The following is a 21,374-nucleotide window of genomic DNA, read 5'->3' as shown; positions in this document are numbered from 1 at the left end:
CACATTTTTGTGTGTGTCTGTGGACCTTGAGTCTTTCATAGTTGCAAAGAGTTTGTCAGGTTCTATTGCCCAAAAGGTCCCACTGGAATATTTTTTAATAGCACATTTTAGAGAATATAAACTTTTCATCCTTGAAGTAATAGTGTTAATGCAACCTGAGCCATGACTTCCTAGTCATAAAGTTCTTTTGAACTAATGGCTAATTGTTAGAGAGTATTTACAGCCTCGCTTCTAAAGTAGGGAGTTGGTACAATAATTAGGAATAAAATAAAGGACTGCCATATAGTTTTACTTCTGTGAATATTATCATTGTTTTGTTGCTAAAATTTGTAAACAAGTCCTTTCGTGTTTTTATTCTTTATCAAGTATTATAGGGTCATTATATGCATTACAAACATTTGACTTTTTTACTACATTAGACTTTAAAAATGATAATCATTCAATCATGTTTATAAAATAATATAGACCTATAATAAAAATAGGACAGAAAGTAACTATCTCACAGTCATGCATTTTTTTATATCTACTTATTTACTTGGTTATTTATTTATTTATTTATTTATTTTTGGGCTGGGAATTAAACCTAGGACCTCATATTTTCTGTATTCTACCATTAACTATGTGCTCTTCCATTGAGTCATACCATACTTTTAACCCCAGTCATGTGTTTTTAGGTTTTAATATGATTTTATTTAGTAATAAACTTTAAAATTATATGTTTACCTTGTCATTTAACAGAATTAAAGGCACGAGAGCATGAAATCTGTTATATATTTTACTAAAACTTTGAGATTATTTTAAAATTTGCAGTGTATCAATAAATTATAAGCCATATTATAAAAAATTAAATTGCAGCTAGGTAGAGTTAAAATCCAGAAACAGGTTTTTATGTGTATTATGGAACTATGGGATTTTAGATTGCATTTAATTCTAAACTAAAAAAAAAATTAAATTTTGGACCCTTTTAATTGTACAAGAAGCAATGTGACCAAGAAAATAGGTTTATTATATTTTTCTTGGTGGAGTTTTTCTACTTTAATGCGTATGTTTGTGAGAGTATAAATTTGTAAATGTATATATGAATATTTTTCAAAGGATTTTTCAAATGTGTTACTCTTGATTCTGGCTTTGATTTCTCATAGAAGTAATTTTTTGAGTAGGAAAAGAATTAATTGATCACCTAGTCTGATAATTTTATAAATGAATAAAATTTAGTATACAAAGTTACCAGGTGGTTTACTAGATCATAAATGATGGAATGAGAATGTTGGCTTTTCTGTTTTTTTCCTCTTTCTGACTTTTTTCATTATAATCTGGCTTTTAATACATGAAGTGTTGTGTATCTCCTTGATACAGAAAAAACAAGAATTTCCACAGAAGTCACCCACAATGCCCAATTAATTAGAAAAAATTGCTTAATAAAAAGTCTTTTGGAAAAACTTTTTCTCACTTTTTCTTTAAGTTCATTGAAAATGATTACTAAAATGTATACATAAATGTTAAATCAGATCTTAGCAACACAATTATTTTCGTTGATGTTAAAACAAAACAAAACCTGTCATCCCTTTTTTCCTGGAGGGAAAGAAGAATTTTTTGAAGGATGTATGAGTGAGGGATAGGCAGTTCATTAATGGAGAAAGGAAGTCAGGACTACAGGGCTGCACCAGGATTCTGTTCTTGATTGTAGTTTGCATATGCTTATGTCAGAAAGAATCTTCAGTGTTAAGGTGCGTGGAGGTCCTGTGTCTGAGTTCACTAACGTGAATATTTTAACTGTGCACATTCAATTAAATTGCTTTCTAGTTAACAAAAAGTAGTATTGAGTATTTTTTCCTTAAAAAGTTAAGATTTGAAAATTTAGAAAAATACGCTTTTTAGGTGAAAGAAATGTTTAACTTGAGCAAGTTATAGAAGAGAATTACTTGGATTTTATATGTTTCCTGGGCATTTTAGTAATTTGTCTTTGAGGTATTTCCCATCCCTAAGGGAGTTTTCTAAAACTTCACCCAACTGAGAATGATTTGAAGAAACCTAACATAAAACACATTCATATCAATTCTTCTTTACTTACATTATTAATTTGAAAGCATTACCTTGGAATTTTCCAGAAAAGTACATGACTGAAACTTAAGAATTGGAACACTTCCTTGTGTTTCTGTATTAACAATAAGATAGTTCTCTTTCTACTGTGTGTAGTTTTTGTAATTTGAAAAACATTTCAACTTTTATTTATTTGGATAATTGACTGAAATTCACAATTTGTATTTCTTAAATCTCTGAGGTTTTCCCTAACTGATTTTTTTCCTCCTTTATAGTTTTGGCAAGCGTTCTGCAGGAAGCTTCAGGCGTGGCTGTGAATGCATTGTTTTAGAGCCTTCTGAAATGATCGTGGTAAGATTATTTCTGTGTATTTTCCCCCCAAAATTTTTATGGAGTAAAGGTACTTTCATAAACTAGTTATAATAATATTGTATTGTATTTTAATATCCTAGGATGTACTTTACATCTTTTATATGAATCTGAGTTCATAATCATAATGTTATAATTATTTACAAGATTCAATTAAATGTAAAAAATTGAAAGTTGAAAGGGACATGTACCTAAATGGTTGATACTTGAACTTTACAGGTCAATCTATGATAATGTCACTTAATTGAAATTTGGGGAGAATCTTTGAATTGTATTATTTAGCTCACTGAACATTGATTGCAATGAATGAATTACTTTAAATGGATCACAGTGCTATGTATTCAAAAAACAATTGAACATAAGGAAATCATTTGAATTCCTTTATGTAATTGAAAGATAGCTAAGAACTACTGTGCTAATTAACACTCTGTTGACATCTTTATCTCTCAATTGTGGAATTAAAAAATTAGATTATACACAATGTTAAATTAGGCATTGGCAATGTAATTATTTTCAGTAAAGTTTAAAAAAGTATGTTCTACTTCTTCCTTACTATATAAAAATGGTTTTAAGATAGGATAATATATACTCTTAAAAAAATCAAATTACAAAGATGAGAAAGGATGAGGCCTCACAGCCCCAATATTCAGTTGACATTGATATCTCATGGCCCCATCCAGAATTCTATCTGGGAAGGAAAACCTTGTAAAATAAGTGGTGGCTTAGTAAAAATGATGATGGAAGCTTTTAAATTCATATTTGATAAAGCATTTGGTAGACAAATCTGGATCTATTTTTCAGAGATTTGAGGTTCCTCCCTATACTGTAGGAGAGAGGGCCCATCAGAAGTAAGAAATTCCTTGCTGAAGCTAGTGAAAACTTTGGATGAAATTTACTCTCAAGTGAGAAAGTGCGATGGCAATGAGTAAAGATTTAGGATTGAGGAAAATGTGGGTAGATAAATAGGACTTTCCAACATTGGTTCTTATAAAGCATTCTAGATATTTCCTTGAGACCTTGTTCTCCATGAATGTTAGTTTGGAATTTTTCTGAAAAATTTTTGGTCTTTGAAATTCCTTGAGTATTTAATCCTTGCCTATATTATACTCCATGAATGTTAGTTTGGAATTTTTCTGAAAAATTTTTGGTCTTTGAAATTCCTTGAGTATTTAATCCTTGCCTATATTATACAAACTACTGAGTTTGCTACTGTAGGAACAGTCTTGGAGTCTAAACCTGTCTTTTATGTGAGCAATCACATTTTCAGTGTATAGCTACGATGAAGAATGACCTATTGTAACTTTTGTTCACTATTAATCTATTCATCAAAGTTTCTAAAATGTTTAAAATGAGGATTTTTTTTAAAGCAACACTATTTATAACAAAAAAAAAGGGAAGCCATGCAATGAAAGTAGGAATTGAAACCCTTAATCTACTGAAGCCATTCTACTAGCAGCCATGGTCGAGTCACTTGGGATCTGGGGTTTTTACAGATTTACTCAAATACATCAGATTTTTTTGTGTGCTTTAGTGAAGACAATGCAAGTAGTTGCTTTCATAATGTGTGGTAATGTATCCGGTGAGATCTTTCACTAATAAATCAGTACAAAGATTACTGAAAATATCCTTCCCTTTGAAACTACAGGAAATTCAAGAGTTACCCATATTGTCTTCAGTGGAACTGAAAATGCCTCTTCATAAAAGCAAAGTTACTCAGAACCGATTAGTTTTAGAGAAGTTCAAACATACTTAAAATTTGTCTAGGTAGTTTGTCTACAAATGCCTTTGCAAAATGAATGAATGTAGACTTTCTGTAAGTTTAAAAAAATTTTTTATTTTTATTTTTGGCTCTAATACTAATATGGAATGTCATGTTGGGAGACATGAAGTATCTTGGGGGTTTTATTTCAGGTGGACTATATGGATGAAAATGAAGAATATTTTCAGCGTCAAGCCTCCCATAGACAGTCTCGAAGAAGGTTTAGAAAAATCAACCAGAAAGGTGAAAGACAAACAATTATTGACACTGTGGATCCTTACCCTGTGGGCAAACCACCTTTGCCAAGAGGCTATCATACGGTAAGTTATACAAGTGTAATATTTTTATTTAGGGTTTTTTGTTGGGAGTTTTGTTAAATGACATTTAAAATTTTCCATTTTTGATGAATAATTCTTTTCTATAATATACTTACCATCCAAAATGCAAATTTTGCTGGAAACACACGATATGAATAGATTTAAGAGAAGTGTTGAAATAAGATGTCAAAAGACACTGTTTAGCTCTTCTATTTCTTAAAATGTTCTCTGAATATCAGTTTTGTGATACACATATACAGTTGTAATTGGTATATTTTAAAATGTCTTACCTTAATCCAAAATTTTAGCTTTCTCTTGTGCATACCCCTCTCCTATGACTGATATCCTACTGTTTTTAATTTTATTTAAAAAGTAGATATGTAAAAATAACATTAATTTTCATAGCTTTTCACACTATTATGAGAAAATTATCTGAGATTCTTTTTAATAAGTGGACAAAGATAAGAATAATTTGAAATGATGATTTTTTTCTTTTCTTTTTTTGTAGTTGTAGATGGACAGCATACCTTTATTTTACTTGTTTATTTATTTTTATGTGGTGCTGAGTTTTGAACCCTGTGTCTCACACGTGCAAGGCAAGTGCTCTGCCACTGAGCTACAGTCCCAGCCCATGAAATGATGATTTTTAAAATCTTAATGTGAACATGCTCTGAAATATTTCTAATAGGTTCAAAGATCCTCTTAAATACTATAACCTATTTGATTGTCAATTATTTCATAAAATTTGATAAATAAGTTGTTTTTAATGTTTGAGGGAACCAAGACATGCATGGTTAATGAGTGCTTTGTACAAGATCTCTATAAAGTCAGTTTAGAGCCTTATTTTTCTCATCTTTGGTTTTTCAAAAACAAAATAGCTTGATTTATTGGATATGTCAAAATCAGGCAGAAGATAGTTTATCTGTGCATGTAATGCTGCCATACAAGTGATTATTATATAGGAAATTAATTAAAAATGAATACATGAAAAAAAGGTAAATGATGACTACTTTCTATTTCTCAGTTGTTTTTCTCTTCTTTCTACAACTAAGTGCAAATACAAAATGCGTGAAATAATGTACATAGATTTAAATTATTTCTCAAATTTTAGTAATGTTAAGTAGTATAAGTAGTATATTTAATTCCTATGTTCCATATATTCTATTTCTTAGAGAAATATTATTTAAATGTTGTATTTCAATATTTAATGTTATTTTGACCACCAGCAACTTGCCTATTCCTTCTGCTGCCCATGCACTATTTTAATTTAACATGAATTTCATAGTTGAATCATTTCATTGAGTTCATTTGGACAGGGCTGCTTTTTGCTCATCACCAAGACAGCTTTGTTGGTCTGTTGGAGGGACTTTGATATTAAAAAGAAAAAAAAACTATGAAAGGTTTTTTGTTGCCATTGTTAATAAAAGAAGGTAATATTTTTAGTGTTGATTTAGCATCATGAAAACAGGAAATATTTATTAAGAATAGCTGTACATATTAATAGTACAATATAGATCATAATATTTTAGCTTACTACTATATTGTTAATATAATTCTGGTTTTAGAATTGTTTTTCCAAATTTATTTCTAAACTGAGAGTGTCATAGGGAGTGTGGATTACTTAAAATTCAGTGTTAAGTTTAATTTTATGGTCATATTTGTCACACTTAAGTTGAGAGGATTATTTTATAACTGTTTCTCCCTTCCACCGAATTTTTTCCCCTATTGTGGAAGTAATGAATGCTTCATTTATTTTTCCTATAGGACTCCCCCTTCTTGCTCTATTTTAAAAAATATATAGCTTTTTATATTGCTGCAACATCTTTTAATTGGTTTTTAGCAGTATATTACAGATACTTTTAGGGATAACTAAATACTAGGATGAAAAATTTAATTTGATTACTAATTGATCATATGCCAGTTTACTAATATGTGATATGTTGGTATTAATTTTACTAAATGAGTTAAGATTGGGAACAATATAGCATTGGATCATCTTTTGGAGGTACAAATTACGTCTTAATTTTATTTGGATGTTCCTTATTATTTAACCTAAATACCTAATTTTAATATAGAAAACAGCAAAATTTTCTTTTGCATATTTGATACCCCATGGTAAAAAAAATTAAGTGAATATTATTATTATTTATTGATCTAATTTTCTTATTCTCAACAAATATTTCTTTGAAAGTAAATGGTTAATAGGGTGAGACTGAGGGTGGAAAGTTCTTTTAAAAGAATTGCATGAGTATACTTCACAGGTGACATGAAGTGATTGCAAGTGCATTTCAAGTGCATGGCTAAAGATTGTAGGGAGCATTATACACAGCCAATTCTATATGGTTATTCTTAACCTGATTTTAACATTATCTTCATTTTGGCAGATGTAATATAGCATGTCTGATAATGTTCATCTTTTCCTTTCCTCCTCTATGGCACTCATTTTCATTTTGGCTCAAAGGAATGCACTAAATCTCAGGTATTGTAATATGTGTGTGATCTTCTAACACTAATCTTATTTGTAAATTTGCATTGTAACTAATGAGTTTATAATATTGATGTCTTTGCTTGGTCTTGTCCTTTTTTTTTTTTTTTCCCCCTTGATTTAGTAAAATCTCATGAAACTTTGTAATGATCAGTGGTTAGGTGATAGCATCGGTTCTTCAATTTGTACTGATTGAGGATGAATTGTTTACTTTCTTTGAGAAAGAATACAAGTGCAGCCTACTTATTTTTAAGAATGAATGGAGCACTGTTTTTTACTAACTTGCTTTACAAATAAAGAAAAGAGAAAAAGACACAGAGACATAATGGAATTTTGGGTTATTTCGGTGAAAACATATAAAGTTTATTAGCAATTTGCATTTTTAATACTTACAGATGAAAACTTTAAACTTTAAGAATCCCAATGTGAGAGCATTTTGGGAGCTCACTTGGCAAAATTTTGCTCACACAGAAAAAATTCTTAGTCAAAAAGGAAACAAGTATTTCAAACTTCCTGTATTTTCTTATTTGTACTTTGCTTTTAACCTGATGTCATGCTTTTCATTCCACATTACAATCAAGAGGCCTGTAATAATATTCTTGCTCATTTCTTTCATGCCAATACATTACTAATCTATGTTTTCAGTGCTAGTCTTTCTAAATTTGGGGTCAAATTTGAGGTTATCAGGCAATTTGGAGTTAAGGAAGAAAAACTGATTTATCTATGGAAAGTAGTTGGTTAAGTAACGAGAAACATTTTTTTTTTTTTTATTGTGTTTTAGTGTACGGACACAGGATCATGAATAATTTAGTTTGCAACAAGGAAAGCTATCATTAATATAGTATGTTTGACTATTAATATTGTAACCTTGCTTAAAAGCATGAACTGTTTGTATAGTTTTTCAACTTAAAATGAGGCAACTTCTTTATGTTTTACAGAGATTACATTTAACATTCTACTGGTGGCATGATTGCTAAATTGTTTTTTTAGAAGCACTTCTAATTTTTAAATGATGTAGCAAACCTAAAATTTTTTGATACAGTTTTAAAATCTGATAATTGTATAATTTCTAAATTATATATAATTTTTAATTGATCAGTGTTTTAACCTTTCATTTAGAAAGAATAAGTCTTAAAATATATAAATTAATATTTTAAAAGGTAATTCATTCTGTAATTGATCCTGTATTTTGGCATGAAAAATTAGTGTAATTCTGATATAAAACTTGAATTTAATGCACTATGATATATACTTGTATACTGTTTTTAAAATTAGATGTGTAGCAATAGTTGAAGGAAGATGAAGATCATAATGATTTTTTTTCAAAAACATAAATACTCATGTAGTTATTATGGAATGTTTTCAGGACTTTTTCAAGGCAATTATGTGACGTTTGCAAAGAGAATAAGCATTTTAAATGCAGTGAGGTGGGAAGATTAGAGATGACTTTTTTAGCATTTCTTATATTTTGATTAGTGGAGGCAATGACTATATTTAAAATGGCCAAAAAAATTGGCTGTATCATGAATTTTCAGTCTTACAGTGAGTCGATTATAGAGACAGGTAAATAGATAAGGTACCTAGCAGGGGCGGAAGATTTGGGATCAGTCTCTAAAGGGGCTGACTTGGGACTTGGACAGGCAATGGTTTATCTTCTATTAATGTTCAGAATAGGGTAGGGGGAAAAGTTTTGTTTATTTTATCTATAATTTTAGGCCTTCTTCTCTGTGTTTGTGGGTAATTTACTTAGAAGTTTGTGTGTGTAGGGAAATTTGAGTTCCCTTATAAAAATGGGTAGGAGAGGTATTAGAACCAAAGGGGAGGAAAGACCCTTTTAACGTCACCTCCCTGGAGTGATGTGGGAACCTGGTATGTACCACTTCTGTTGCCTTTTATTCTTCCTTTTTTGGGGGGAGTATGGGGTACCGGGGGGTACCGGAGATTGAACTTGGGCACTCAACCACTGAGTCACATTCCCAATCCTATTTTTTTTTTTTTTGTATTTTATTTAGAGATAGGGTCTCACCGAATTGCTTAGTGCCTCACTTCTGCTGAGGCTGGCTTTGAACTCTTGAACCTCCTACCTCAACCTCCCAAGCTGCTGGTATTACAGGTGTGCGCCACCATGCCTGGCTTTATTCTTCCTTTTATATAATGAAAAAACAGTTCTTTCCCTTCCTGGATTGGAAAGAGCAAAAATTGTACAGAGACTGAGGATTGAAGAAAATGTGCCTGGGCTGTGAAGGTTGTGTGTTCCAACTGCCATATCAAAAATTTCCAGACTTCCTGGTCTGGTTGGAAAGCTAAATGCTCTCCACACGGATCAATCTTTACCCGCTTCCTACTGTTCCCCCAAATATGCTCAGTGCAAAAGTTTTGAAATAATGAAAACCCATTAGTCATGTAAAAAGGTATCTCCCACACTGCTTATTAGGCTACTTTTCTAATATAGGAAAAATACTTCAGACAACTGTTTAATAAATATGTATTGAATTTTTCAGTAGGCTAGGGTACAAGTTCTTGGTTGGGTAGATAAAAGTAAAAGAAAATATCATATAAATTAATATAAGGTAAATATAATATAATATAATATGATAATACTTTTATTATCAGTAGTGATACACTATAAAATGTGGTACCAGTGTGATAAGAACAATTCACATTTGAGGCTTTTGAAAATCAATCTCAGTTTTATAAGATCACTCTTCATAGAAATATAAGACAAGTCCTATTTCTTATAATGGCTACATAAAAATAACCATTCCTAGGGTATACCTTATGTATCTCTGAAGTAGTTTTTTATTTTAGCTTTTCTTTTCTTTTTTTTTTTAAATATTATTATTTATTTTTATGTGGTACAGAGGATTGGACCCAGCCCCTTGCACGTGCTAGAAGAGCGTTCTACTGCTGAGCCCCAACCCCAGCCCCTTCTTTTAGCTTTTCTACATTTTAAAATTTAAACTTATTTTTTAAACTACATAAAAACAAAAAAGTACATATTTATGGGATACCATGTGATATTTCAGTATATATATTTATTGTATAATATTTAAATCAAGGTAAACATATATCCTGTTTTCTTAAACATATCATTTCTTTATGGTTTTTGTTTTTCTAGATAAATTTAAGTTGGTTTCTTCAGTTAAAGATTTTTTGGTAGGTTTGGTTAATTTAAAAAGTTGTTTATATATAAAATAAATGAAAAAAACTAGAGCATTTGATTTCTGTGATTATGTGTATTTATTTGGCATTAGACTATTTGGCTTGAGCTTTTGTTCTTAAATTAGAAATAGACAGCATATTCACTTATGTTATGGCTTTGTTTTGTCACTTAATATATTGTTGGCTATATTTAATTTTTGTGTGGGTGTGTGTGTGTGTGTGGTACTAATGGTTGAACTCAGTCTTGCCTTGTACATGCTAGGGAACCATTCTATCTCTGAGCTACAACCCCAGCCCTGTTACTGAACTTTTGAAATCTCCTTAGTTTAATTAACTATTTGCTACTTAGTAATAAGAAGATGTGTTTTGAGTAATATAGCAATGATTTGTATATCTAGTAAATTTCCTAGAATATTTCATATATTACCTCAATTCATTTCTCACCTGACTATAATTTATTCATGTGATATTTAACTGTATGTTTTTATGTATATAAGAAATTCTTTAAGTATAGGGAAATGTCTTAGTGATTCTAATATTTTCATTCTTCTAAAATTTAAATTCATCAAGTATTTGCTTCCTTAATTGAACCTAAAGTATTTGTCTTTAATGTTGTCATTATGTCTCTCTGTGAACTGGGGATTTTTAGAAAATTTTTGCCATTTTACTTATATTATGTAGGAAAAGCTTAATATTTTAATTTATATATTTTTACTTATTTAACAAATATTTATTGTGTACCCACCATTTTTCAGGTCTGTGCCAGATTGTAGTGATACAAAGGTTAATAAGACTGACAAACTTCTGCCCTCACTGACCTTATAGAACAACATGGACTCCATATAAATAAAATTATAGGGAAGAACTTTTAAGTATAGAGAGGTACATATATGGGACACCTTGAGAAATCAGTATTGGCTTCCTGAATGACTTTTTTTTTTGTACCAAGGATTGAACCTAGGGATGCTTAACCACTGAGCCCATCTCCAGCCCTATTTATGTTTTATTTTGAGACAGGGCCTCACTAAGTTGCTTAGGGCCTCACCAAGTTGCTGACACTGGCTTTGAACTTGATCCTTCGGCCTCAGCCTCCCAAGTTGCTGAGTTTATAGGTGTGTGTTTACCGGCTGCTTGGATGATCTTTAATGTCTTAGCTGAAGGAAAAATATTCTGCACAGAAAGAATCCCATTTGTTCAGTGATGTAGATGTTGCATGATAAAATGATTTTTGGCAGCTCTGTTGAAAGTCGAACATTTTCATGAGGACTAAGAATGCCAGAGTTCCTAAATCATAGGTATGGCATGTTGAGATCAATATTTTGTTAAACTTACTTGATTTCAAGATGGAATAGATCTTGGAGGGTCAGATGACAAGGTGGTACTGAAGACCTTCTTGAGTAATGGGAATAGAAATGGTGGCTAGAACATGGCCAGTGGAGTAAGAATTCAGAGGAGGGGAGTTTCAGTGGTATTTAGGGGAAAGAAAGTGGAAATAATTATTCTTCAAAAATAAAACTGTTAAAAAGTTCTAATTCATTAGTTTCTGGTGATCTATTCTGCGACCAGTTATTTCTGTTTCAGTAATGTTTAATGATTTTAACCATATACCATATACCAATACCAGTAGATGAATTTGAAACCAATTGTTCTTTATCTAGGAAAGCTCAATAGAAACGTAAAAACTTAATTATGTAATTAAGAATGGGATAAAATGGGGTATGGAGAGAGTGTTAGAGTATATATATATTTAAAAACCACATAAATTTTGCTAGATACTATTTATTATGTATTATGTACATATTCCTGATGTTTTATATTTGCATTAGAGCATCTTAGAGGAAGCAGAAATATCCTTTGCTTTTCATGCTCATTATCAGCAGGTTTGCTGGCTTTTCTTCTCCTGGATCATGTTGCATTTTAAAATCCTGCAGAAAACTCCCTATGGAAAGGTCTCTGAACAATAGGTGAATGTAACAGTACTGTGCCATGTGTGCTGCAATTCTGGCAAAATGCAGCATGTTACAGCTGCTGCAGTGGTCTCAACCTCCCTGCTTTGGGAGGACTATTTCTCTGTCATGCAGTTATAATCAGGTATTTATATTGATTTAATTTATATGGATTGGGAAATTACACAATGGAGCATGGCTAGACATTGAAATGTAAATCAGGAAATAATTTAAAACATAAAATGATTTCTCTCACGCTATTAACAGCATGCATTGCAAATTCATGCAAGGCAGTTGAGAATAGTATGCAGTGTGCTGTTTACCCAAGTTTCAGCTTCTGTTGGAGGATGTCTATTTTTATAGATTACATCATCTCTGCTACAGAACTACGGTGTCCACTGGGATTTACTGTTCTTTCATTCCCTTTTGAAAGAAAGCTTGTATTGATGTCATAATTGGACCTATCTTTTGGTTGCACTTGGAAATGGAAAGTAATAAGGGTGTTGTGTAGCAAGTCATGCAATATTTCAAGCAATTTATTTGTCAAAAAGATCACTGCCACTTTGTGCTGCCTCTCATTGTGAACATGGGTAGCTCTGTGCTTACGCATGTTTTAAATATACTTGGCTAAAATTTAGCTTTTAGTTGCAAAAGCAAAGATCCTTTTCATCTTTTACGGTTTCATTTCTTATCATGTGATTTTTTTTCTTGTCATGAGATTTTTCTAGAGTTACATGCTGATTTTAAAAAAAAAGTCTCTTTGGAAAAATTTTCTTTGATTTCAGATCTATTTTATAACAGTACTGAATTGATCTTTTTTTACAATTAATATTATAATAAATTATCTATTTTTTCTTTTTGGAATGTTGAGTGATTAAAGAAGTATCTTAATTATTTATATTAACATTATTTTAAAAGTCCTACTAAATAATCTGCTTATTTATTTGTGTAAAATTTCCCTCTTATTCTAAAAGGTGTAGTCATTCCTGTTATATCTCAATAATACGTTTTTTAATTTTTGTCTAATCAGGAACAAACCTCTTACTTAGTATTTTTTTAGTCTCACTTTATGTTATATTTTTAAGTTGACATAAAGTTTACACAAAGATAACACACGGATCTTAAGTGTATAATTTAGTGTACTTTCATAACTATAAACATCCATATAACCACCACTCTATAGCTTAGTATTTTTTAAAATAATAGTTTTTTTAAGATCAGTTGCATATTATACAATTCGTCTATTTAAAAGCTATATCTCAGTGGTTTTCTGTTTTTGGTAAAAAAAACCCCAAACATTAAATTTAGCGTTTTTTATGTGTACAGGTGGTGTTATTAAGTAAGTATATCAATAATATAGAACTTATTAAGTATATCAATAATATAGCCTATGTGTAATTTTATCAATAATAAACTTTTATTATTAAGTATATCAATAATAAACTTTTGAGTGACTTGAACATACCCATTTTACTGATGTATCTAGCATTCTTTGTGATTGATAAAATTACACATAGGCTAAAAATAACTTTGAAGGTATTTTGGAAATATAATTTAAAATCTATTGACTGGGAACCCTTAAGGAATAACAGTTTGTATTAGAGCAGTTTCCTCACCTCTATCCCCTTTAAATCTTCCTTTCTTGTATTAAATGGAAGATAGGCAGTAGTTGGGCATAGTAAACAATGGAATAATGGGGCTAGAGGAGAAATAATGAGGCATGAGAGTGGGCAAAATCTGTAATATGAATTGCTGATTTGGTAAGTGGTGGAGTAATTCAGATAAGTGGTAGAGTAGTCCAGATGGTAATGACTTAAGGATGAAAAAGAAAATATTCAGATGCCTATGAGGACAGTAGTGGTCATACATCACATGTGGTTTTAGTACAATATAGAAGGTGTTGGGGAGTGAAAATATAGTTAAAATCTCAATATGTAACTTTTCCTTTGTGCAAATTATCACTGTACTTTTACTTTCTGTCCCTTTCTTTGTGAAAAAATTTAAATGTGAAAAAATTTTTTAAAAACTTTGGAATATGGAGGGAAAGATTTGGAAAAAATATTACTTTGGCATTTGTTAATTTATTAAATAAGCACACCCCCAGACACCTGGGATGTTGAGATTACTTGGATTCTTGATATTTTTGATGATATTGGTGCCTTTAACAATGGGCATTTCTGATGAGCACTTGGTAGCTCCAGTTATTTCTCTTTAGTATGAAATTTTGTCTAACATTTGGCACATACTGACGTTAGTTAGGCCAGAAGAGCAGCTAACCTTTCTGCAAGGGGATTAAGTTGTCAATCAGAGGATTCCTCTGAAATGGGCATCTAAGGACAATTGAGGACAGTGGGTTCATTCGGGGAACTAAGAGATTGATTGTTTTCTAGGTGCAGCAGTTCTCAAACTTTTCAGTCTCAGGACTACTTATACTCTCAAAACTTTTTGAGGGCTCCAACAAGCTTTTGCTTATATATAAATTATCTAATCATTGTTTACCACATTAGAAATTTAAAACAAGAAAATTTTAAGTATGCATTTATTCATTAATTTAAAAAGAGTAATAAGGCCAGTTTACATTAACATAAGAGTTTTTTTAAGGAAAAAATTATTATTTCAGAAAACAAAAAAATTATAAGAAGAGTGGTAGTGTTTTGTACTTTTTGTAAATATTTTAAATACTTGGTCTAGTGGAAGAAAGCTGGATTCCCACACCTACCTCTGTGTTCGGTCTATGGTGATGTGTTCTACTTACTGATTGAAGTATGTGAGGCATATGAAGAAAATCTGGCCTCACATGGGGTAGTTGGAAAAGGGAAGAGTATTTCAACAATTTTTTTCCTTTTTTTTTTGTAGTGTAGATGGACAGCATGCCTTTATTTTATTTCCTTATTTTTATGTGGTGATGAGGATTGAACTCTACTGCTGAACTACAGCCCCAGCCCTCAACAGTTTTTTTTCAACAATAATTGTGAATATTCTTTAATATTCTACTTCAAAATTTGACAAGTGGTGTTTTTTTAAAGATTAGTTGCAATGAGAATTACAAAACCATGTCAGTGAACTGTCTTACTTTCTTTTATTAAAACCCATTGGTCTTACACATTGAATGTTTGTACTCATGCAGAATTTATAATATCATATATTGGTCACTGAGTTAGCAAACTTTGAATTTTGGTACATTATATGATATAAAAAGATCACATTTGTTGAAATCATCACAGGTCTCATTTTAAAAAAGGTCTTAATTATTAGGAAAATGCCAAGCTTGTGGTGTTAGATAGAAGTTTTCCAAAATTTGAACTTTCACTTGAAAGCTTATATTTTACTATCAGCAAAATACCATGAGCTGTTTTCCTTTAAGTGAGAAACTAACTGTTCCTTTTTAAGAAAATATCAGGTTTGAGATGTAGCTCAGTGGTAGGGCATGTGTTGGGTTCAGTCTCCAGCCCCAAAAGAAGAAAAGACAAAAGAAAGTAAAGGGAATATCTGCCAGATACCCAATTCTGCATAATCCTGTTAGTAGTAGTCATATATAACTTGTGCTGCCACTGTCTTGATACGTGCTATGAAGTCAGCCTAGTTTACCCAGTTTTGCTTTTACATGTGAGTGTAAATATTAGCACAATAAAACTGGCAAGTACCTTATTATTGTTGTGAAAATAGTTTAACCTCAGGAAAGTCTCAGGGGTCCTCAGACCATACTTTGAGGACCAGTCTTATATATGTGGTTCTGCAAATTTTATTTGCATGGTATGTTAGGGTTGTCTAGAGAAACAGAACACACACAAACACACACAGAGGGGTGTAATGATATTTTAATTGATTTTAAGAAATAGTTATGCTTTTGTGGAGGCTTGGCAAATCCAAAATCTGCACCTAATTTAGTGCTACTCTTCAAAATAACACATATCTATATATCTGTATACATATTTATTCTCTTTCTCTCTGTAATGTAAAACTTTTTACATTACCTTATGTAGAACTGGCTACATCATTTGTGAGGCCCAGTGGAAATGAAAACATGGGGCCCCTTGTTCAAAAATTATTAGGAACTGAAAGATGACATCAACAAAGGATTAAACCAAGCATAGGGCTCTTTTGAATTCAGGGACACAAATTGTATGCCTATGAATTTGACGTTTTGTTTTTGTGTGATCTTTTTGTCCTTCTATACTTCCTTTTTCTTCTTGCTGTTTAACTTATAGACCATAGGAAAAAATAAGAAGATTCCAAGCTAAATTTGGATGGAATCAGAATTTCAAAATGCTTTACATTAAATAATTATGTTTCAAATATATTAATTATATTGAATGGGTTCGAATATATTAATTATATTAATAATCCATTTCATAGTTGCTCTGTGTATGTTTTAATTTAATATTTATCATTTCTTATGTAGGTCATTTTCTTCTTTAGGAATTTTATTTTATTTTGGCTTTCCCCTCTGTAAAGTTCTTTGAGTACTTTCACCTTTTAAGGTAATTATGAGCTGTTATGTGGACTTATGACATTATTAACATTTTTTATGCAAAATATTGTGTGATATACATTTTTCATCATACCTATAAAGTATCTGTTGGGTAATCTTTAAAAATGGGGTTTTGGTTTTATGCCAATTAAGTAAGACAGTTAAAATTTTTTTTTTTTTTTTTTTTTTAGTTGTTGACAGACCTTTATTTTATTTTTATGCGGTGCTGAGAATTGAACCCAGTTCCTCACACACGCAGGGCAGTGCGCTTCCACTGAGCCACAGCTCCAACCCCCAAAGTAAGACTAGTTTTAATCCCTGTCCCACAAAAAGATTATCATCAAAATAATTTTAAAAGCATTCTTTAATGTTGATGTTCAGGATCATCTAATTTGTTACAGATTATTTTGGTTAGAAAAAAGAAAAATTAAGTCAATCAATAATAAAAACTACCCAGAAATGTCTGTCTTCTCTAAAATCCTCTTACTATATTTCTAGAATTCTCTCTTTGTTTTCCTATACTTTGAATATCTCATTTTCTCTTTTTCACTGACTCCTTTTTTTTTTTTTTCTATTCTATCCAAATAAAGATGCTGCCTTCAGGCTTTTTCTAGCCACTCTTTCTGCCTGTGTTAAGACATCAACGGCTAATTTCCTTTGTCATCACAAAGTGTGGCTGGCCACTTAGGATTGTGCCCTGCTGTTCAGTATGATTCAGTAATCAGAAACTAAAACAGAATAAACACCTGAGCACATAGAGCTGCCTTTGGAAGGAGACTGGAAATGTCTCCACACCTATGTTTGTCATGGTGAGCCTCCCTTGATAAGAACTGAAATAGCCACATGAATGTTCTGAGTGGTAAACTGTCACTACAGGCCCATGCCTCATTCTCACTCAGAGAAATTTCTCCTTTAACTAACTGCCTCATTTTCTTCCAGGCTCTATTTTTGCTTCTTTGTAAATACCATGTTTTGTATGAGACTGAGTTTAGTAGTCATATCTTGTTAGTATTTGTTTTTAAATCTTAAAAGTCTGCTGAATTGAGTGGCATATATTTTAAAATTTTGATCCAACAGATTTTTATTTTGCTTCATGCCCTGGAGAAAACATTTATTTCCTGTTAAACATAACCCATCAAGAAAAATGGGTTTGTTTCTAAGTCTTTTAGTAAGCATTTTATATGACCCAATATATTTTGCTCAAGTCTGTTGCACTCAGTAAGATGATTTCTGAAGTTGATCTGCAATTTCTTATTTCTTGTCCTATCTCACTTAAAGTCTTGGATCATTTGTAAAATGAATAAATGTAGGTCTTACTCTTTTCAATGTGTCTTCATAGATATATGTTGTTAATACTGTGAAGTCCTACTTTATGGCACACTCAGGAGATGTATTCTCCACTTGAAAGTGATGTGTCTGGCTAGTTGGTAGCAATTCTAACTATTGTAATTGTCTGATATGTGCATTAAATATTCTAGAATTATCCTTATGTTTAAAGTATCAGCATATACTATGCTGATTGATAGTAGCTAATAGTTTAAAGTACAACTCAATTTGTATGAATAGTCATAATAATTTGAATAGCATTGAAGGAGAGGGAGAAATTAGATGTGTGATTTGGGTTTTTGTGTGTTTATTAATTTATTTAGAAGAAGGAAGACTGAACTTTGTCATCTTAAACTCACATGGCCATATTGGTAGGCTGAATTCTTTTTCAAGAAAATATTTTAAAAATTTCTGTGGCATTTAAAATATTTTCCATGTAGAAACAGTCTTCTATTTTTAATTATTTTCTAAGCTAATTTACTTGGAAGCATCTCCTGTCTGGAATGTATTTAATTGTAACAGAAGGGAAGGCAGTCCTATTCCTGGTAGTGGAGTCCATTGATTAATGCTTCCATTTAAAAATTATTGCCATTGTCTTTTAGAGTGAAGACTGTTGAGCCATTTTGAACACTTATGTATTTTGATACTTATTCCCAAACATTAGGTTGTTGAGACATGAAAACGTGTTTGTTAATAATTAATTTTCTGGCAGGATGTAGCTTGCTGGTGAGCTTGCTTCAGCATACATGAGGCCCCTGGTTCAATTTCCAACATCAAAAATAAATAAATAAATAAATAAAAATTAAATTTCTGAAACCACAGAGTCTTTGAAAGCAGTTACTGTCTTGCATGTCATTGTTTGTACCTTTTATGCAACACATAATAGGTTTCAGTAGTATCAAAGATTTGTGTTCATGCCTTTGGATTAGACTAGCCAAATTAACATTAATGTTTCTCTGAGTGACATTATAGATCCACCTACATGAACAATTTTGTATGAGAATATTGGCACAAGTACATTAGTGCCAGCTTTCTATACAACATTAATTAAATGGGTTGGCCAAACTCTGAGCGTATCATACTTTTCAGAATATTTTGGAAGAGATAAAGTAGACCTTATTGACCATGTATGATGAACCAGTCTGGTAGATGTTCTGAACATTAGAGGATGGTATCTTCCTTGTTAGGAGATACTCACTCAGACACCACAGAGGTTAAGTAATGTGTTCTGTGTTTTAGTCACTCAGATAGTAAATGTTAGAGTCAAATATAGACATTAATCTTTTCTGTTCCCAATCCATGAAGTTACTTATTTAAAAAATGAATCTAACATATTGCTTCTTATGCTATTTAAACTTGAAATTTAATCTAAGAGAAATAAAGAGCAAATAATTCATCCACTTTGGATGACTACTGTTTAAGTACTTTTTAAAGACATAGGCTGAAACATAGAATATCCAATGTAAAGAAACAATTACTGAATTTTATCTGCACAGTGATAGGCTTTGGTTGATTCATCCTTTTGATGGAATCAACTGTTTTCCCTTTAGGACCATCAGTAAAGTACAGCTTTTTTTTTCCTTTTTTCTTTTTTAATCTTTCAAGTTTCTTTCCACTGGCAAGTAGTATTGTTTGCTGACAAAGGGGTGATCATGAAATTACTGCACTTTCAAATTTAGGCCTACTAATATTATAATAGAAAACAAAAATCTTGTGCATAGACCTTTTATAGGCTTGAACCTTTAATGAATTGAAAACTTATAGTTAGTTGTCTAAATTTAATTACAGCTTTGGCAGTTCTGGGTCTCTTATTTTTCCAAATGAATTTCATGATTGCTTTTTCTATTTCTATAAGGAATAATGATGGGATTTTAATTGGAATCACATTGAATCTTTATAGCACTTTGGCCATTTTTATATATTTTAAATATATATATTTGTAGATAGACACAATACCTTTATTTTATTTGTTTATTTTTACGTGATGCCAGGGATCGAACACAGTGCGTCATGCATGCTAGGCAAGTGCTTACCACTGAGCCACAACCCCAGCCCAGTTTGGCCATTTTGACAATATCAATTTTGCCATTCCAAGAGCATGGGAGATCTTTCTAAGTTCTTCTCCAGTTTCCTTCTTTAGTGGTCTGTGGTTTTCATCGTAGAGACTTCCACAATGTCTTTCACCTCTTTTGTTGATTCCCAACTTTCTTCTTTTTTTTTTTTTTTTTGAGGCTATTGTGAATGGGGTAGTAGGTTTCCTAATTTCTCTTTCAGGGGATTCATCACTGATGTATAGAAATGCATTTGATTTATGGGTATTGATTTTATATCCTGCTACTTTGCTGAATTCATTAATTCTAGAAGTTTTCTGGTGGATTTTTGGATCTTCTAAGTTGATGTATAAAAAGGACTTAAAATCAACTACTATAGTGATGCAGCTACATCAATATTTATAGCAGCTCAGTTCACAATAGCTAAACTGTGGAAGCAACCTAGATACCCTTTAATTAACAGATGAATGGATAAAGAAACTGTGGTATATATACACAATGGAATATTACTGAGCATTCAAAGAGAATAAAATTATGGCATTTGCAGGTAAATGGATGGAATTGGGGAGTATCATGCTAAATGAAGTAAACCAATTCCAAAAAACCAAAGGCTGAATGTTCTCTCTGATAAGTGGATGCTGATCCATAATGGGGGGTAGGGGAGATAGAGGAACTTTGTTTGGGCAAAGGGGAAGGGGGCATGGGATCTGGAAAGCTGGTGGAATGAGATGGACATCATTACCCTAGGTACCTGTATGACTGTACACATGGTGCAATGCTTTATCATGTACAACCAGAGAAATGAAAAGTTGTGCTGCAGTTGTGTATAATGAATCAAAATGCATTCTGCTGTCATGTACCTAATTAAAATAAATAAATTAATTTGAAAATTAGTTACAGCTTTTAGAGTTGAAAAAATACCTCTCAGAAATTGTTTGCTTCTGTAATAGAAAATATTGGAAATGTTTCGGTGATATGTGGAATGATATTGAAAATAATCAAGTCATTTTAAGGAATTTAAATTTTTAATCAAATTAGGTCAAACATACTTTTGAATAATTTATTACTTATATTAAGAAAGCCACCTTTCTCTAAGTTTGGTAAATTTTATTTATTTTTTTTAATTTTCCTTTTTTTTTTTTTTAGTTATAGTTGGACACAATATCTTTATTTTATTTATCTATTTTTATGTGGTGCTGAGGATTAAACCTAGTACCTCACATGTGCTAGGTAAGTGCTCCACTGCTGAACCACAACCTCAGCCCAAATTTTATTTTATTTTGTTTTTTCAGGTAAAGATGTTAAAAGGAAATCTTTCAATGTCCAGTTATCACTATCATTTCTTTCTTTCTTTCTTTTTAAAGTAAGGGTATTTTGCCAGGTGTGGTAGCACATGCCTATAATCCCAGGAGCTTGGGAGACTAATGCAGGAGGATCACAAGTTTCAG

At 31.4% G+C, this 21,374-nt stretch overlaps 1 protein-coding gene across 6 annotated transcripts in view; it reads left to right on the top strand.

Annotated features, from left to right (window-relative positions):
• The window catches only part of Rapgef2 (Rap guanine nucleotide exchange factor 2), a 251,756-nt gene that overhangs the window by 134,697 nt on the left and 95,685 nt on the right, over positions 1 to 21,374 (top strand). For 4 of the 6 annotated variants that reach the window (XM_076865042.2, XM_076865041.2, XM_076865039.2 and 1 more), the window contains 3 exons: positions 2,316 to 2,391; positions 4,321 to 4,488; positions 6,947 to 6,964. In XM_076865042.2, the coding sequence (XP_076721157.2) occupies positions 2,316 to 2,391; positions 4,321 to 4,488; positions 6,947 to 6,964 (262 nt within the window). The remainder of the gene's footprint in view (positions 1 to 2,315; positions 2,392 to 4,320; positions 4,489 to 6,946; positions 6,965 to 21,374) is intronic. The other 2 variants (XM_076865043.2, XM_076865040.2) reach the window with 1 other exon arrangement.

Source organism: Callospermophilus lateralis, chromosome 8, assembly GCF_048772815.1.
Source record: "Callospermophilus lateralis isolate mCalLat2 chromosome 8, mCalLat2.hap1, whole genome shotgun sequence".
NCBI lineage: Eukaryota > Metazoa > Chordata > Mammalia > Rodentia > Sciuridae > Callospermophilus > Callospermophilus lateralis.
Note: the sequence above shows the minus strand (reverse complement) of the source record. Positions and strands in the feature narration are given on the sequence as shown.